This window comes from Tetrao urogallus (assembly GCF_951394365.1).
Source record: "Tetrao urogallus genome assembly, chromosome: 6".
Taxonomy (NCBI): Eukaryota; Metazoa; Chordata; class Aves; order Galliformes; family Phasianidae; genus Tetrao; species Tetrao urogallus.
The window spans coordinates 23700124-23720401 of record NC_136819.1 but is presented as its reverse complement, the minus strand read 5'-3'; the positions used below and the strand labels follow the sequence as shown (position 1 = coordinate 23720401).

Sequence of the window (20278 nt, the reverse complement as noted above, 5' to 3'; positions counted from 1 at the left end):
AAAAAATATTTCAGCAAATGGTAACCCAAACCCTTCTCCCCTCATTCACTTTAACCATCCAAACATATCTTTCCATTCGGGCACTAAGGAAACTACATGTTGATTTTTCATTGTGACATGCAACTCCTTTTCCACACCCAATTTCCACCACTCCCCTTGACAAGAAGTGAGAGAAGAGTCAAAAGCCTGAGCTATCCAAGTGACAATGAGTAATCACATTGCCATGGCCACTGTGCATCCCTTCAGGCTTTTCTCAGGTAATATTAACTCAGAACACAATTGCTTCCAGGCAGTTCTTAATATTGTCAGATACTAAGACATGTCAAACTTTCAAAAAAATATAAGATAAGATATTTTAAATTAAGAGATTCTGAAGGAAGAGTGATTGCCTGGATATCTTGCAGAAGTGTCTAATTAGCCATGAACTTTCCTACTTATTACATAAAATTTAAACCAAAATGCCAGCTCCAAGCAGAACACTGGCTACGACAAAACACTGACAAAACACCAAACCAAACATTTCACCTACAGAAAAGGGGAAAAATCTACCATACCACTCTCTAAAATAAAATCATATTAAATAAAGTACAAGTGAGACGTACTGACCCAATAAAGAGGCAATCAGCTGGCAGATTTCAATCACAAACTTTAAGACAAGAGACTACTGGAAGAACTTGGATTTGCCAATTCTAGCTGTGACAGCATCAATAACAAAACTGAAAGTGGCAGAAAACAGACATGGTGGACATTTACACGCTTATGGAGGGACCTCTTCCAGATGCCCATCTGAGATGTCTAGGTCCAGAAACGCCTGAAATGAAAGGATTTAAAGCTGAGAAAAAAAGCTAAATGGTTTTATCCAGAATCTTGTAAGCTTTCCACAGGTAATCCATCACTTCCGCTAAGAAAAAGACTGCTTCCACAAAAACAGAGTGCCCATTATGGTCTCAGTACAGCAGTGCCTATGGTGCTCATATTCTCTGCCTGGGTGCTCTGAAACGTCTCAAAAGAAATAAAAAAGATAAAGCACCAAAACGAGTTCTTTAGGTCTGGAAGGTGAAACCCTTCTTGTCTAGAGACAAGACAGGAAAGACCTTCCTATTCTGTGACAGTGGCACAACTGCATGCCCAACGCACACCCTTTTGAGAAGAATGAAAAAGGACAAAAGAAGAAAAAGCTGCAGATGTTAAAGAAGTGTTATCTCCAACATCCTTCATAGCTACATTCTACCAGGCAACCTGCACTCAAAAGCAGGAATCAGCCACAGCCACAGCCACAGCCACACTTTTAGCCCCAGCTTGAAAGCCTTCACAGAACTGAAGGACTTTTGAGCAAGGCTTTCAGACAAGGAGGTACACTGTACTGTATATCTGATTTTCTGTCTGGCAGATAAAAGAACCTGTATTCTTTTCCATATCTTCAGCAGAAAAAAAAAAAAAGTTACATGGATGGGAAAAATAAACCTGCAGAAACAGCTTCACATAATGATTAGGGTGACAGATTTTGAATTACACATAAAAAATTAATATGCAATATCCAAGGAGTCCTTGGAAGCACAACCTCCCATATTTTAACCCCATATTTTACCCCAGAGTAAGAGACACCAGAAGAGATCCAGCCAAACTTATTGAAGTGCACTTACTACATGTTCCAAAACAGAAGGCACTCAAAAAGACCTTGAAATTAGCAAGTTCAACATCTATGACTTGTCTACAAAGAATCTATTTCCACCAGTTAAAAAGAAATGTCATTCACCACTCAGAGACTCTTACACCAGAATACAATAAACATTTTCATTTTAGCTTAGAACTCATAGAATGCTACCCTAAAATCCCACTCATATCAATTTATCTGTTAATAACCTAATATTACAGTCTGTATATACATTACAGTCTGTATAAAATACTTTCTTGCAGACATGACTAAGTTTACAGTTGTCAGTTGTATTTAATAAGCGAGTGAGATGACAGCAGTGACAGGCTAAACACAGGTAGTGCATGCAGAGAGATAAAATCTTATTAGATCAAATAATGTAAGTATAGCTTGTGTCTCCCTCCTCCCTCTGCCCATAGCAGCTGGTACAATGAAAGGATATTACTAATACCTATGAAAAAAACCACTGTTTCACATACTTAGACCAATTCTACAGCTATCACTACCACAAACAAAATATATTTATGAATTAATTCAAATGAGATTCTGGAGAAATTGCAGGCATTCTGAAGAAAATGAAATCAAGATACTGATGTGCAGGGAAAGAAGATATAGCTTAAATTTATGGGCCATATGCACACAAACAGCACAGAGGCCAAGGTTTCTGCATCCTGTACACTAGACCATCAGGTAAGCAAAGCTGAAAAGATGTAACAGTGAATCCTAGAGGAGGCTCCTCAGAAGCCCAAAGAAAATGAGAGCCAAAGATAACCTGTCTGGTAGGCACTCTGCACATCTACTAGACTTGTTCCTTGCCCACAGCTTTACATACAGTAAGACCAACTGGCGTTTAATGCTACCTCAAGACATCAAGAGTCAAGAAGAGAGACTGCATTAAAACCAATTACATTAATCAGTTAGATAGATAAAGCATTGAGGAGAATTGCTATGGCTTTTACATTGAGAGCAGTTCATCGGATACCAATAGAAAAGCATGAGCTGAATCCAGAGACACAAATAAGCAATTCTCTGTAATGCATCAGATCAGGAGAAGCAGGGAAATCAGAGCAAGAAAGAAACATATGACTCTGCTCAGGCAAAGTAAAAAAGCAGGGATACAGGAGTCAAAAGGAGAAGAAAGAATGCACAACATTTAATTGCATAGTCACAGCAGAAATCAAATGAGTCAGGAGACAAGTTTCAGCTTAAAGGACCCTGCACAGCAGCTCCCTCTAATCAGCCAGGAGAAATAATGAAGCAGAGAAGGAAAAAGACAATGTCTTGAATGCACAGACAAGAATTCAGTATGAAACATTCAGCCAACAAATTCAGCCACTATACAGTAAGGAATGAGCACTTCTTGCTCAGTATGAAATGAAAGACAACCAATGAGCTCGGTTCACTGAAGAGTTCCCTGACTGGGTGCTTTCACCACATGAATATTATCTGCAGGGGAACACACTTCTCTGCGGGTATTTGCCTGACTCTGTGAATGGAGATTCTACCAGCTTTTCTTTTCCCTGCAGAACAAATTGCCTCCAATGAAGGGAATGGAGTAAAAGAAATAAAGGTCTGTGCTTGTGAAGTACCCGCCTTACAAAATTGGCTCAGCAGCCAGCACATTCCTGCTTTTCCAGGCCAGGGTACTGCTTGAAAAAACCTATAGTCAGTGACTCTTCTGCATTACCTTACCCTCCTTCATTTTCACCTTATACAAAGCCACAGTGACGGGAGATACTCATTCACCCTATACTTCTGAATAATTGCTGGAGCACGAAACAACAGCTGCACAAAATAACACCCAGGAATGAAACAATCTTACCAGCATTCTTCATAAAGGACTTCACGCTGCCACAAAGGGCATGGAGCTTTAGCATCATGCCATCTCAAACATGTGCAACTGCAGCAAGCAAACAAGAAAACTCTGACAGTAACGAAGTTGACAGCATCCTCTGCTGGTAGGAACACCACAAAAGCCCAGATATACGAGGGGCTCAAAGCTCCTCTCAAAGAAATGCATCTCCCTACCACATTTTCTGTATGGACTACTTTTGTAACCATGTTCACAATAATCCCGTATCTTAAGCATAATATACAAAAAAGAGGAAAAAATAAATTAGTAAAATACTTAAAATACCAAAGGAAAAGTCTCCTATTTAAAGGGAATGACCGAAGACAGATGAGAACAGTCATTCTCTTTTCTTCTAAAATTCATTTTCAATTAAATGCCTGAGCTTTTGGTTTCCATGCCATCCTAAACGGCCTTCTACTCTATTCCCATCTAATTAGAAAGGATTTGCTATAAATTTGTTCTCTGGGATCACTTTGGGTATCACTAAAAGTCCAAAAGCAGATGTTGGAGAGCAGACTTAAAAGTCTGTCAGGAAAACTGTTCAGGAAGAAATACAGTGGCTCATAGAAGTGCAGTTCTAAGGTTAGGACGCAGGGCCATTCCTCATTTTGACATGAGAAACCATTTGCTCTCCTTACAGGAAATTAAGCCTTAACACAGATTCACAAGCAAAAGGTCTTCCAAAAAAATGCAATCCCAGAAACTTCAAGTAACCTGACAAAGTTGTATGGATACAACAAGTAAAAGTAATGGAACATGCTGGCTGTCTCCAATAGCCTCAGACTACAGAACTAATTTCTGCAAAGCCTCCTGGCTGTTCTCAGTTGTCTCAATATTTGAAAACTCTAGTATATTTTTGGCTCCTTAACAATTTCACGACAAAACAAAATTCTCCTCTCCTTTGTTCAACCAGGCCTTTAAATGTGGTTGAGGTAGAATCACTTGCCAAGTTTGCCTGAAGCCATTTTCATTTTTTGTAACAGAAATGACAAGATCAATTTGTAGCAATTCGTTTTCATTGAAGGACTGAATGAATGATCTAAACTTATCCCGCTCTGATAGGAGGCCTGAGATGTCTTTGCTTGGTAAGCAGCAGGAGGCCACAAAGTGGTCCTTTGCTGACAACATACTAGCAAAAGGGCAAGACAGCTTATGCACACTTACTCAAAATCTTCAAATTCCAGGTCATTTCCTTCTACAGATGGGCTTGGATTCTCTGAAGTGGAAGAAGAGGAGGAGGAAGAGCGGAGACGGTTCTGTTGGTATCTCATGGATCGCTGCCGAATACTGTCCCTCCGAGAAAGATACTGAATCATCCTCTGAGCATAATATGCAGCAGGAGATAACCTGAGCAAGAGAGAGAGATACATACAGGCATTTGTTACAGAAGTATAGAATGACAGCCAACCTTGCCCTTCCTTGGGAGCTCCAAGTTCCAGAACAGTAGCAGCACATCACAAAACAGGTTGGTTTTATTTTATCGACAAGTAAGACAGTGTAAGTAAGGAAAGTAAGTAAAACTAGTTTTCCCTTCACGCATTTTACACCTATATGATTCTCCTGCTGTGCAAATATAAGCACTATAGAATACCTGTAAACAAAAACTTCAACCACAGCACAGAAATTCTTTTCTGAGAAGTCTTTGGAATCCATTCTTTCATTACCAGATCACACAACTAATCCCAAATACCATCACTGATCACACAACTAATCCCAGAAACCATCACTGGTAAGAAGCAAGACAGCTCCCAGTCTGAATGCACAAAGCTAGCAATGCCAAACAGCGCTAGTGTTCAAACAGGGAGTCAAGGTGATGCTGTCTTGAGGGTACTTCATAGGAACAGCACAAAACATCAAGCGTGGAAAAAAGTTAAACTGTTTTAAATACTTTGTAAACCAATTGGTAAGGATTTCATATACTGACAGCTTCATCAAACCCCCTAAATGTTCTGAGAGTAGCACTGTGATTGAAAACCTGCACCTCATCTTCCTCTGTAATTAACTCTTAATCCATTCACAAGTATAATTTGGCCTTTGTTTGCATCAGCTGTTATGTACTAGTATTTACCCAGGTCCTTAGTGCTAAATGGGTAAAATACACTGTTTTCCCAACCTACGCACATCCACAATTTCTAGTGCACACTTTCTGTGGCACAGTTACTCAGTATTAAAGCCTAGAGACTTGAAGAATCATGGTCTTCACCTTTGAGTTAGACTTGAACAAAGATTTAGGGAAAGGGACAAACAAAAAAACCCTCAAAAACTGAGGTTGTTAACATGCTTATTCCTTTAACTTCTAGCTCTCCCATTCCATACATGTTTGATTTTTTTCATCAATGCAAGTTACCAGACTCTATTTTCATGACCTTGGTACGTGCTGATCTCCTTTTCTGTAAAGGCATTATAGGCAAAAGACCAATAATAGAGTGTACAGCCGTACTTTTGTCTACAGATAAAAGTTTAAGCAGCTTTTAACAAAGAAAAAAATAAAACAAAAACTTAAGTAAACAGTAAGTTCCAGAGAGTAATACAGAGATGAAAATACACTTTTTTGCAACCACATAAGAGGTGGACTTTCTGCTTTCTGTGAATGCTATCCATCTTCAGAACAGAGCTGCAATGTTAAGTCTTTTCAGAATAGACCTCGCTGTCAGCCAGAGAACTCTTAAGGTCATATTCACTCTCATTGTGACCACCACTACAAAGGTTGACTGAGTTGTAGTTAAAAAAACATAACTCCATAATCATCCTTTGATAACATGATTGTTATATGGCTTAGACTTTCTTCCCTGCCCGCTCATCCCAATCCAAAGCAAGCTGTGCTGGTTCTATGGGCAAGTACTACAAGTAAGATGAATGAATACATTTACATCCACCAGCATGAGCAGCAATCAGACCAGGTCTGACAAAGTGCTCAGCTACTATCCCTAAAGTCATGTTTCACTGGAAATCTATATTGAATAGCATTTTGAGAGATTGCTCCCTAAAGCAGCACAAAAAAAAAAAAAAAAGAACTAATTCTCCAAGAGACTGATTGTTATTAATGTTGTTTTGGCTGCAGACAACCATCAAGGACAATCAATCTCCCGTTCCTCCATACATTCAGGGCATATAAGCAAAAAAGAAGTTAATGAGAAATATGTGGAGAGTAAGAGATGCCTCTTCCTCACTGTAAACTCCCCATACACTACCAGGCTACTATTTCTTCAGCATTGCTAGGCAGACTAGAGGCTATGGGGTGTGCTAAGGTTCTCAAAGCCAGCAAAAGTGGTAAGGAGAACCATGTACATGCACTTTCTTTTGGATGTTTCCTTCGTCTTTTACACACTGTTAGAGGAGTTAAAGCTGTTCATGCTTTCATAACGTAAAAGATTTGGCTGTACATAGCATTTCTCTTTACTCTCTCAACTACCTGAAGACATACCAGGCCAAGTATAAAAAAAAAACCAGAAATGCAGATATACAGAAATGCACACATAAACAAAAAGCTGTTCTCTTCTTTGGCCTTTTGCATAATCCAACGTCTCTGCATATGCTAAGAAAATACGTCTACAGCACAATATGTGCATACAGACAAAAAAGGGAACACAGGCACAAGGCAATACAAGAAGATATGAACAGTGGTCTCAGCAATCCAGAATATAATCATTTAAACCTTTTTCCTTGTTAATTGCACACATAGAGAGATTTTTACAGAAAGACGCAAAGAATGAATTTTGCAGACGTTTGGTATTCTCAAGCCATGCAGCACATCACAAGAGAAACACAATGACTCTTGTTTGAAGAACATGAAAGAATAAGCAATAAAGACTGGCAATAAAAGATGACTTGCAGCCAGATTCAGCTTCCTGACAGCATGTGGCATGCAGAATGGATAGATGATGAAGAGGATTTCCAAAGGTAAGACAAGAAGCTTAAGTCTGATACACAGAAAGAAAGGTGCAAGTGATAACATACAACAGTATAGGGGAGAAACATATTCAAGGCAATAGGCTAGGGAATTAATCTTTGCAGATGAGTGCATGCATAACAAAAAAAGTCATATTTGTCAGGCTGTATCTGTCTCTGGAATATGGTCATGACACAAATCAGAACTGAGAACCAGCATAAGGGATTTAGCTGTCCTGGAGGGAGTAGAATGCTGCAAAGCAGCATAAGAAATACTGTTTAACATTGAAATTAAATCTCAATTAAAAATTAAATTTCAATTGAAATATTGAAAATACCTCTTAAGTTCATTCAGCTACTGAATACAATTGTAAATCAGTTGCTGACTGCAGTTCATCTACCAGCTGGCTGAACACAAGCCAATCACAGCAGACCATCAGACTGCTTGATTCATTTATTTCCCACCTAAGCTTCCAACAAAAAAAAAAAAAAAAAAAAAAAAAAAAAAGCAATGGCAAAGCACAAGTAGAGTTTATCCAGTTGTTCTTAACCCAAGTTTGCAGCCCCAGGACAGTCAGCTGTATCTGACAGCACCACAGGACCTGAATTAACCTAGTCTCTTAGGTGACTGGACCCTGGGTACTGAAGCAGATGGTTTGGAGTAGGAGGGATGATGTTGCCACAAGTAACAGACACAGAGCAAGGCACTGAGTAGGGAAATTGCTGCTGTGCAAAAACCAGAACCAAACAGCTTCTGTCTCATCCAGCAGCTGTGTCACTGAGAGATGGGGTTTTCTCTGGGTACCTAATGCTGTAATGCAGTAAGAAGAACTGAAGGAAAGTGAGAAACTGAAAGAAATGTTTTACTACCATTAAGTTCAAATATCTTGCACAAAATGGCATTATGAGCATTAAAGAAACAGCTACTGCATTGCACAATGTCATCAGCTACAGTCAGATATCTGAAAAACCTGGACATGGGAATGTGAAAATATTTTAAACAAAGAATGCTTCTCTTCACCTTTTCCCATTGTAGTGGCTTCAGAAGAAGGAAAAATAAAAATCACAACAACTTTAGCTGAAGGATGACTACACACAGCTGCCCAGAATGACTACAGCAAGAATCAGCATACCATGCATGCAAGGGAACTAGGCTGCTCTGCAGGCCTCCAAGCTCCCTGATGTCTCAGAAGGAAAGACACCATTCATCAACTCTGACTGATCTGATGATCAGGATATTCACATTACTATAATTCACACCCATGAATGTTTCTCAACCAGAAGACTTTTAAAGTGGTTGCCTGACTGCTGACACTGATTTCCATGGTGATTACTACAGAAGCATAGCCACCACCAATGAATGCTTGAGCTGAAGGCACCACTGGCAATGGACACCAACTTTTAGTTGCTTCCATTCCACTTCAGCCTTCAACTCGGAGACAATGTTCAGGCTTGAAAAACTGCCAACCTAAGCATTTCTTCTCCAGCAACTGTTTCAGAAGCTTAGATTTTTCTAGAGATGCACTTACCAACCAGTCCTGTGTTCCTTTGTATATGTAGTCTGGAAGCATCTTTTGGAATATCTTTGTTTAACGTGCTACTAAGAGGTGCTCTTTTGGAGCCAGCTCCCGATTCTTGATTCCTAAGCAGCTTGTTTCCTAAGCTTAATACATCTGATCTATGAAGAACAACCTAAGAGTCAAAATGACCTTAGAGATGTTCAGCAAAGCCACTGAGAAACTCTACTGTAGTCTACGCCTGAATATTCATTCTAAGCCTGAGGTAACTTCAAAGACATTCGCCCTGCTTCACTCTTGACCTAGGCTGTTCAAATGCAGTGCCATTACAGAAAGGAGATACTGAAACACATAAACACAATTGAAAATAAATTCTTCAGAGCAAGGATGAAATTAAAAAAAAAATAATCCATTGGAGATAACTAGGTCTTAAGGAGTATAGATCAAGTTCTCCGTCTTTGTTTCACTTCCTCCAGTTTTTTTTGTTGTTGCTTTATTTTTTTAAGAACATCTGAAAGTTCTACCTTTCCTGTTACAAACTTATGATGCTACAGAAAACTCAAACACAGTAGCATTCCATTTATTCACCTCCCTCCAATTTCTAACAAGGTCAAGTGACAATTAAAAGATTCTACTAGCCTAGCACACCAGCAAGATTTATTAAGGAAAATAACTCATCTCACTCTACTCAAAATTTCCAGCTCACACTGATTAACATTATGTACCTCATTCGCTGAAAAAAGATAAAGTGGCACTGAGTGGAACAAATTAAACCTCTTAAGAGGTTTCAACACTGGGCTGTTATTCCTAAGATCCTTATAAACTCACACTACTATAACTTCTATAGGATTAAAAAAAAAGGCTGAACTTTCACAAGAAGAATGCTGTATCAGTTCAAAAATAGCTTCAAGTATAAAAATACTTTTGGCAACTCTCTTTCTTATGCTAGGACGTGTCTCACACAGTCATCTCTTTTCATACACTTTACTGAGCTTCATCATGGGAGAGATCTGACACAGGAGAAAAAATAAATAAAAATCAGTAATCTCAGCAGGCACTCCTGCTTTTTTTCCTATTTAAACTATAATTCCTGAGAGCAAGAACCATTTTTTACAGATCTGCTCAAGAAATCTGCTAAAAATCAAGCAATCGGGAAAATGCTGTATTATGCATTCCAGAAAATAAGGACTGGTGTATTTCCAGACATTTAACAGCACTTATCCACAAACTGACCTAAATGTAGTAGTATCCTTTTATTAATATTTGTAAAATACCATTTTCATCTCTCCAGGTGAATCAACCTTCTACATACCACTTAAGCAATACTCATCCTGAAAACTTCCACATTTATCAGCTTCGCTCTGATACTCAGCTGCCAAGACCTTGACACGTTTTCCAATGACCTCACATATAGGCAGCACACTCTAGCTTACACCTCACTCACAGACAGTTTTACATCACCTCTAAGCCTCTGAGCCATCTTCGTAGATCAAATTTCTTCACAATAGGTGGAAAAAGGCATAATATAATACTTCACCTCTACAAAGATTTACTTATACAGAGTCAGCAAAGAGTTGCCTACTAGCATAATTATACTGTGTGGCTAGTTTGCAACATCACTTCTTGTTTCAAAATCCTTAGTTGAAGTGCTGTCTGAATAAAAACATAGGCTGTTGTCAATGTAGAAGAGAACAAAATGAAACTCCTCCAGCAACTCAGATATTTAATTTTGATACTCTGCTATACCCGTACTATTCTCTTTTATGATTACCCTAGTTGCCTTCAATTCATGCAATTACACCGGAGGTTCCTTAAGAGGCTAAATGATTAAAATTCACTCAATTTTCCTCATTCATAGCTTTGCTAAACCCATCTAATGAAAGCTCATTTTGTCATAAGTTAGTTTTTGAAAGTTTCCATAGCTGCTTGCTGTTAGCAATTCTATCATCCCTTCTGACAGGCTGTGGGTCACAACATCCCATCTGTTGCTTTCTTAATACACGAAGTGGTAACTGCAAAGATCACTTGTTTCCATTTTCGATAACTCTACCATGTTTGCTTTTTCTAGTCTTCTACAACACTCCCACCTCTTCTGGAGATTAAGCAGCACTACAGGTGTTTCCATGTCTAATGTCAATGATTCATGACTCTTCAGATATAATTGTCAATAATTTGTTCTCAGTTCAGTATACTTAACATTCTGGTTATGCTCTCTCATACAAATGTCTTGCAGAGACATTTCATTCTTCCAAGCACACTGCCTGCTCTCAGCTGTCTTTGCTGCAGTCTCCCTTGCTCCCAAGTAGACAATTTTTTTTTCTTCATTTTTCTTGAGAAGATATTTCTGATGCATTTATAACATCTCACTTACTGTTGCATCTGTTTGCCACCTAGTGTTCTCCATCTCAAATGATTTCAGGAATCTTTATGTGCTTACCTCAACAGCAATTTCCTTCTCATTTCCTCATTCACCTCAAGGCCTAATGACTTTTTCACATTCAGTTTGAGCTCTGTCTCTATAGCAAGTCAGTAGGGAGGAGATGGGACCTATACTAGGATCACTCCCAAAGGGTTCAGGGATATGTGTATTTTTGTCCATGAAACTAAAATGCCTTCAAATTGCGTTTAGCTCTTACCTGGCTGGATCTGGATAGATTGGATGTTCCCGGGACCCTGCTCCATCATAGCGAGATAACGAAATGAGGGAAGACTCCAGCAACCTCCTAAAAATAAAATTTAAAAAAAAATAAAAAAAAATTGAAGTCCTCCTATGAAGTCTCTCCTGCTTACGTCCTACTTTCTAAAGCCTCTTCGAACTATTTCCACCATTGGTGCAGAGAATTCTGCCACACACTAAATCAGTGACTGATGACGTGTTTTTGCCACACAGCTATAAAAACAGTAACATCTTCATCATACAAAAGAAAGAATACCTCAAGTAAGAAGAGTCATCCCAAACCAGCTACCAAATTTCAAGAGAAGAATGCAGATGTTATTTCTGCTCTGGAGACAAGCTATCCCAATTTGCCAGATCCACAAAACTAGCTAACGAGCATAGGACACAGTTCACAACAGAGACTAAGGGCACTGTTGGCAAATATTCACAATAAGATATTCAGTCTTAGACTCAGGGCTCAGGAGGAGGTCTTTTGGACACAAAAGTGTTCATTTCCTCTGTATCTTAATCAGTCACTGGGAGAAATACCAAATATTCACTCAAGAAGTGAATGTATGCAAATGCAGCCAGACAGCTTGAATATGTGAGAAGGAAGTCTGAGTCATGAAGGCAGCAGAATCAAAGCATATAACAGGAACATGTCCTCCACCACAGCTTCTACGTGCACCTCTATGAAGCTTCTTGCCACAAAGCGGAGGATGACATTGTTTCAAGGCTGACTCAGTCGAGCCTGCTGCAGCCATTACATTAACACAAGAGAGATGATTTTGAGCAGGTGGGGAGAGTGGAAAAATCAACTACTAGAGTTTATAAGGCGTCGGAGTTTCCTTTCAAGTCTTTCTGCCTTGGAGCTCCTGCTCTAAATTCTGTTTTCCAGTCATTGTAAATCAAATGAAAATTGTTATGGTTTGAAAGTCAAAGAGATCCGACACCACATCTGTTCAATTCACCCCCCACACACTTGGCGAGAAAGGTCTGAATCTATCAGTCTTAACCTCACATTCCTCCTTCGCAGTTAGCATTTGCAATGCAGGACACCAAACGTCAACACAGGAAGCAAGATGGTGGACCAGATCCACATCCAACTTCCCACTTCTGGACAGCAAGTCATAATATCACAAGAGAACAGAGATACTGAGAGCATAAGCCTACCCAGAATTTCTCAGGTAAGCACAGCAGGACTGCAAATGACACATTTTTCCCAGTAGCAGACTTACCCCTCCTCCATTCAAAATCACAAGACAGATCTGGATTGCCTTCCAGGAATAAAATAAATGAATAAAATCTTAGCTTTAAATTTTAAATCTAGAACACACAGAGAAGCACAACATCGCTCCAGTTACTTGGCATGCCCTGGCTCCAAAGACTCAGTGCATGCTGCAAAGTACTGGGACTTCACAGGTGGTAAAGAATCCTGTTCACTCTGGCACAAAGCTGTCTAGACATTATCTGTCTTATTCGAGAATAGTTATTAAACCTCTTATTGAAATGAATTATTTCCCCAGGTCACTGAATCTAAACCTCTCACCCTTAACACTGCTAGATACTGCAAATCCCATGGCTCCCCAGAAAGTTACAGTGCTTTAATCCTGGCTCACCAAAATCTCTCTCCTGCTCCAAGTACAGAAGTCCATACATGCAAAAGCAGCCAAGCCAGAATTAATGGTACAACAGTTTTACACAGTAGACCTACAACCACTGCAACCCAACACAAATAAGCAGCTTTTATTACTTCTGAAAGACAGAAATGGATGATTGGATGATTTGTCATGAGCAGAACTGATACCTGCAATGGCTTTGTTTTAGTGTGATTTTTCTTGTCTGCTTTCATGGGCTGCTTGCCCACAGCTCTCCAAACACACACAGCTCTCCAAACTCAGCAGCCTGCAAGCATCCTATGACCAGCCCTGTCTAACCTCTGCACAAGCACTGCTCTCCAAAACCCAGAGCAGTTTATTCTAAGTCTGCACAAATAGCTTAATGTTCTACAAATGATGCTTCAAACAAAACAGCAAAACCAGGAACATTTCCTTGTTCCGTGTGCCAGGCCCAACCGTGCAGCAAGATGAACAGTGTCCCACAGCCCACATCCAGCCCACGCTGCATCACACACCCCACAGCCCAGCATCTGGTGTGCAAGGGGAGGCTTAGAGCAATCTCTTTTAGAAGGAGCTACAGGAGCCATGCTTTGCCCTGCAGTGACAGCAGTCCCATGCATGCCAACTGTGGAGCTTTGAACAGGAAGCAGCAGCAAGGCACACAGTACCTTGGGATAGTCATGCCAAGAGGCTCTCTGCTTGGAAACAGAGTTTAGACCCTATCTGATTCTTGAAATAAAATAGGAAGAGCCTTGCTTTGCAAGGTAATCATCATCTCCAATGAAAACCATTAAGTGTTACTTCAAGTAAAACATAAACCAGCAATTGACTGAGCCACAGACTGATACACAACACCCAATTATCCAGGTAAACAGACTTCCTATAGTCTTAACAGCTATGTGATTTCACCTCGTCAGCTTGCAACGTGAAGCAACACGAGCTGTTGAGGGATGCCAGACACACTTCATTAAGTGCCATCCATAGGACACACTCTGAGACTGTGCAGAGTTGAACAGTCTCAGTTAACACAGTCCTTCAAGAGTCTTCTAAGTCTGCCAGCACCAAAGACACCTCCTGCACTACATCATAGCAAAGTACACAAGCCACTTAGTAGGGCCGCACTGAAACCACATGGGCAAAGATAATGCTGCTAAGAAACTGCTAAATGTTGTGGATTCTTAATTATCCTACAACTGTGCCCTCTCAAATTACTAAGAGCAACAAACAGGTGGAAATCAATATATATGGTAGGAAAAAAAGCAAAACAAAAAAGGCAAAGTACAATCTCCTGAGATCCAGATGGATCTCTGCACTTAATGCTCCCAAGAATAACAAACTCTGTACTAAAACCTGAGTACTGAATGCACATAACATCTATTACTTAATTAACTCATTCTAGACTAAGCTCCTGAGGCTCAAGTTACAGATTTGAATGCATCTGCTACTGACAAACAGGTCCAATAATAGATACACTGCTACAATCATCAATAACATATCTAATTTGATACAGACAGTGTAACCTACTGTCCCCAAGGAAGGAGCAGATGAATGTTTTTAAACATTCATGTTGCATTCTATAGTAGACTTAGATGCTGCATTTGCAGTTTTTGCCATCCTAAGTCCCCAAACAGGCACAGAGTGCATGTTTTAAGTAAGCCCAGAGTCTAACATAGCCCAATAGCCTACCAAAGTATACATTACTTAAGTTATTAGTAATTTTATTAAGGAGGGTAAAGACAACACACAGACAAATAGCAGCAGATACAAGACAGCGCTAGCCACTAAATGTCTGTTTCCAGCAGAGAAGCATGAGAAGAGAGAACAAAAATACACATCTCTTGCACCTTCTTTGGAGACGTTTCAGTAGATGATGCCTGACACTCAAATCCTTTCCGGAGCTTACAGAACCCTCTTCCTCTCCTCCTTGCTGCAACCCCCCTCAAGCTCCCAATTTTTGCTACCTAGATATATAACAGGCTAACACCAGGCTTTGTACAAGTAACTGCTCCACTGTCTCTGTCTAGACAATATGAAATTGTCACAAATGACATCTAAAGTACAATTAGCAGAAAAACTGCAATTTCCACTCTCTTCCCCCGCTCACCAGGAAAAATCACACATTATCATCCTCCAGGTTGTCAGTCACTGCCACGATGATGAGAATTAACTCTGCTCACCCTGGGAGATGCTTCTGGCCCAGCTTGCTAAATACAGAGGAGGGGGATTGCAGTTCTTTGTCATTTTGTTGTTGTTGTTTTTAAAACTACTACAAGAAGATATAAACTGCCTCTTGATCAGCACTGGTGTCTCACCAAACATCTTTTCCATCAGATATCAGAACTATAAGACTGCCACTCTATATGCACTCTATTCACTTTTGGCTGCAAACAGCAGCAATCATTACTGTAGGGGAAAAGGAAGCAAAGGCCAAGTTACTGAATGCTTTCATTTAAGAGCATGAGGGATAACATAGATGTGCTGAATGCTATAAATGAAAAAGGAAAATTTCTCAGGATTGAAGCAACTGAATGCCAGGAGATGCAGCACAAGGGGAAAAAAAGTTAGGATGCGATCTCCTCCAAGCACATCAACTACCAGACTGTGCCATACTCCCTGGGGGTGAGGATCACCACCAAAGCCTCTAGGGACAAAATGATTCATCTAGGCAGGCTTTGAGAAAATACCTAAATGCAGCAATTTAACTTCTCAGCGACAGATTCTAGCAATATGCAGTTCTCTATACCAAATCTTGGATTTGCTGTCACAGCACGCACATTACTGAGCAGTGCTTCTATCCAAACACAGAGGGAAGGGCTCTCCTCTCCTTCCAAAAGGAAGGCACTCACACAGCACCGAGGCTTAGTTTCCTTAAAGCCAAAAGGTTGTTCATCAGCTTCATCCTCCTAAGCTGCTACAGCAGTGTCTTAGTTCTGGCTGAGATGGAATTGTTTTCTTCAGTATCTGGTACAATTCTATGTTTCTGTTTCTAGGAGAAAAACAATCCTGATAACACACTGATGTTGGTAGCTCCTGCTAAGCAGCGTTGTACAGAATCAAGACCACTCTCAGCTAAGGGCACAGGGAGTTGAGAGGGAACAGAATTAGGACAGCTGACTTAAACCAGCCAGAGGGATATTCCATACCACATGACATCGTGCAGAAGGAGTTTTGAAGGCGGTGGACACTCATCTTGCGCTCTTCCACTGCTTGGAGGCTAGCTGGGCATCAGTCAGGGAGTGGTGAGCAATTGCTTGTGCATCATTTAAACAAGAACAACCAGAAGAAACCAGCGAAAAAAGCACGCTAAGGGCAGCACACACTCCTACCCTTCACACAGCCCCAGTCTTCAAGCACTGAAGTGGGCCTAAGACAGCATTTCTTAATTACCTCTTGAAGGAGTACACTGACAATTCTAGCAGCTTCTGTGAACTTCCTCCTCTGGCTCTACATCTCTCCTGGTTTCACATTCCCTGCCACTCACTGGGAGGTGCTGTTACAGCACTACACCCACACCCCTTTCTCAGCTCTCTGACTTACAGCTAGCAGCCAGCTTTCTCGAGCAATTGTCCATATGGATCTGTTCCTAATGATCGAAAAAACAACAACAGTTAAAAACAAGAGGAGGATAACAAAGGAAATCTAATGATCAACAGAAAGCAAGAAAGCTGAAGCATGAAGACAGATGAACGGTCTCCGTCTCTCCAACAGTAATGCTACCCACTCTCAAATCCTAGGCTCATTTATTAGCTGCTAACAAGTCCAATTAATTCTTGGAGATCACTTATAGTCTCAGGAGAAGATTAGAAGCAGGGCTATGATGAACAAAAACGTAATCCAACCCAATCCAATGGTTTCATTTTTTTCCCCCCTTTCCCTTTCTCTGAAGAACGGGGTCAAATTATTTCACCATAGAACTCTGTATTGTCTTGCCTAATTTCAAAAAAACAAATGAAGTCGTATATGCAGAAACCATTAGGCATTTTTCAGTCTTTGCAGAACAGCAAAACATTACTGCTATCACCAGTTTATATTCAAGCTTAAAATAAAAAAGCAATCAGTATGCAGTCTTAAAGATTGCCTGAAAATATGATTTCTAAAATTAAGTCCTTTACAGAATCTACTCTGATACCTCTAAGCTCACATTTCCAGACTTGTTTCAACTTTTGCATGACTATGGTTAGTCACAGCAAGCTTGGCATCAAGACTGAATTAAGACAGATCACAAGCAGATGACTAGAAGTGAAGAAATGGTCAAACAAGAATATGCTTTTCTTATGACAGCTGTAAGCTCCTGCAAGATATGACACCCAGCTAAATCTGAGAGATATCCCTCAGTCAGCACTGATGAAAATCTAAATACTCACCTAGTCTCACAGCTGTGAGTAAGCTCCTCCAACCCCTTGTTCATATCTGTGTTGTGCAACTCCTCCTCCCCAATAAAGAGCAAGAGCTTGTGGCTGCCTTCCTTATGGTTATCTAAGCACCACTAGGCATTCTTTCGGTCATATGGGGTTTAGGTGGGTTTTTTTTAGCTTGTTTGTTTTGCGGGAGAAGAGTTACTTAATATAGTGAATGCCTCTTAGGGTCTTCTTCCTTTAGGGAAAGCAGGGAACAGTGACAGCAAAGACACAAACGCAATTACAGATATGTTCCAAACATGGTCTTTGTAGAACACTTTGGTCAGCTTAGGAAAAAGTTTGTGCTAACTCTGACGGGTGGATGAAGACAGAGAAGACATCCTTCCGGATTGAAGTGTGGCATTCTCAGAGAATCAGAATCTATTTTTCTAAAGGAGAAGCAGGTTGCATACAAGACAGAAATTCTTGTGAAAAATATTTTCTCCCTTCACTGACTCAGTGTACGAATCCTGTAGAAAACAAGTTTTAAGTATTTCTTTTTTAGAAAACAGACAGCACGTCAGGTGTTCAGCTAGGATGGAAATGAGTCTGTTGGGGAAAGAGCGTAGGGAAAAGAAGTTACAGGAAATAAAGAACTGCAGGTAGAAGTACAAGCAGTAGAAATAAATGTTTGGATTTGAGTTCTCTTAATCACAAGGCAAGGAGCAGACAACTTCAAGGACATTTAACTGCTTTGCATTTAACAATGTCCATCTAACTAGACGGTAATACTACATAGATTCTGTTATTACTACACATTTGCTCTCTGAGTAGGAACTCAACCTCCACTTACCACCAGATGCCACAGAAGCCACACAGCACCTTTAAGCTCATCACAGGGAAGGTCAGTGGCTCTGAGGAAGATGATGAATTCTCTTAAGTGGACCCAAAGTCACATTCTTAATCTATTACTTCACCTGCTGACAAAGGTCATGCATCAGAACAAAAGATGAGGGAGCATTACGCAGAGCTCCTCATCACACAGCAAACGAGGAACAATTAATGCGTTATTTCAACAGGCAAGAGGAAGCACATATCCATGACAGACATAAAAAGGGTCAAGAGCAGCTACAACAGCATTGATTAGTCTTGCAGTAACTCTCAGAGGAAAAAAAAAAAACAAACGATGAAAGGTCCTATACTTAGTATGCCATAGCAAGAACTTGGGGCAGAGGAAGAAATGTATACAACATGAGCTACTGCACATGCTGTTTTGCTCTATAGTAGCAGATTTATAACTGCAACTCAGGATGAGACAAGCCAAGCTGAAGACGAACATTCCTACACAGACTCTTACCAACATGATTATATACCACAAATAAGCCAGAGGCCAGGTCATAGTCATCATGGCTATGAAGAACAGGCCTGAAAGCATGGCCAGAAGATTGCCAACACACTGAACTCCCTGAGCCTGCAGACCGCTTTACTCTTCTGAGGGCTCTTCTACCTGCCCTCACATGCATAATGTATGCCCCAAATTCTCCTCGTTCTGGGAGATTGCAACGCCACAGATTATGTGGACAGCAAAAATCTCTGCATAACCATGCACACAAATCTGCGTCAGCTTCTGGGATAATTACATAGGACTCCCACTGCTCCATAGGGAATTGAAGAGGAGGTGTCTTTCTTGAGGGGGCAAGAACCATACTGCTATCTCTGTGGGTTTCTAAGTCTATGAAAACAGAGGTCCCGCTGCACATCAATCACCATTTAAAATGCTCTTGGGCAGGCTGAAATAATGAAAAGGCCCAGGGTCAAGAGATGACCTGCAGGACTGTTCAGCCACTTACCCCAGCCCTCCCACCTCATGAAGACGGGGGAAGGATTGGATACTAATGCATTCTGGGCAGAAAAATGAATCAGTTTCCTGGCAGATACTAAACCCTGTTTATTCACAGACTTCAGCTCCAGCAGGTGCTTTCTTGAGAAGAGAAAGGGAGGGCGTCAGTTACATCACAGCTATTTGGCGCAATCAGTTAAATATGTATGCGCAAAATGTTTAAAATGCATGTTAGCTATTCAACAGACCAGAATGGCTCAACTGGAGAAATCAAAATCATCACTATTTTGGTTACAGTTGTATTACTGAGTCACATCACAAGTCCCTCTCTCTCCCTCTCCACTTGCTCCAGGCCCAAGGAGTGAATGTGCGCTCCACTGCAAATTCTTGGGCCCAGATTCTCTAATAAGGAGCGAATAATTGGATGAGGGCAATTTGTCCCCAGGCTCACTGTGCTGTGTGCATTCATAAAGAGCGTGAAAAATGAGCATGAGCATGCAATATATGTAAGTGACTGCACATCTGACGATTAAGGGCTCCTATTAGCATTAAAAAGAGGCACATTATACCATCAGCATCTCCAAATCCACCTCACACTCAAGAAAGCTCCAAAAATCCTCCACCTAAGCAAGCAGATCTGAAACAGGAGGTCTGAAAGCCTGTTGACAATTAATTTATTGGTGAAAGAAAAACAATCAAAAAACTCAGACATGGTGTTCACGTTATTTATCTCAAGCTAGACAAGAAGATTGAGGAATCAGAGCTACAGAAGTTAACCATCTCAAAGACCACTATTAATTGTAAGTTGAGAGTAATCTCCTACACAGAATATCACACGCGCAAACCCAGCATACATAGGTTAACAGGTGAACAGAAGCAACCCTTCCAGACCACGTGAGCCTGCCTGGACCTGCT

At 40.5% G+C, this 20278-nt stretch overlaps 1 protein-coding gene across 1 annotated transcript in view; it reads right to left on the bottom strand.

The window, feature by feature from the left end:
* The window catches only part of AMBRA1 (autophagy and beclin 1 regulator 1), a gene marked incomplete at both ends in the record, with an annotated part of 114757 nt that overhangs the window by 80239 nt on the left and 14240 nt on the right, over positions 1–20278 (bottom strand). The window contains 2 exons of the mRNA XM_079537217.1: positions 4671–4853; positions 11548–11634. Of these exons, the coding sequence (XP_079393343.1) occupies positions 4671–4853; positions 11548–11634 (270 nt within the window). The remainder of the gene's footprint in view (positions 1–4670; positions 4854–11547; positions 11635–20278) is intronic.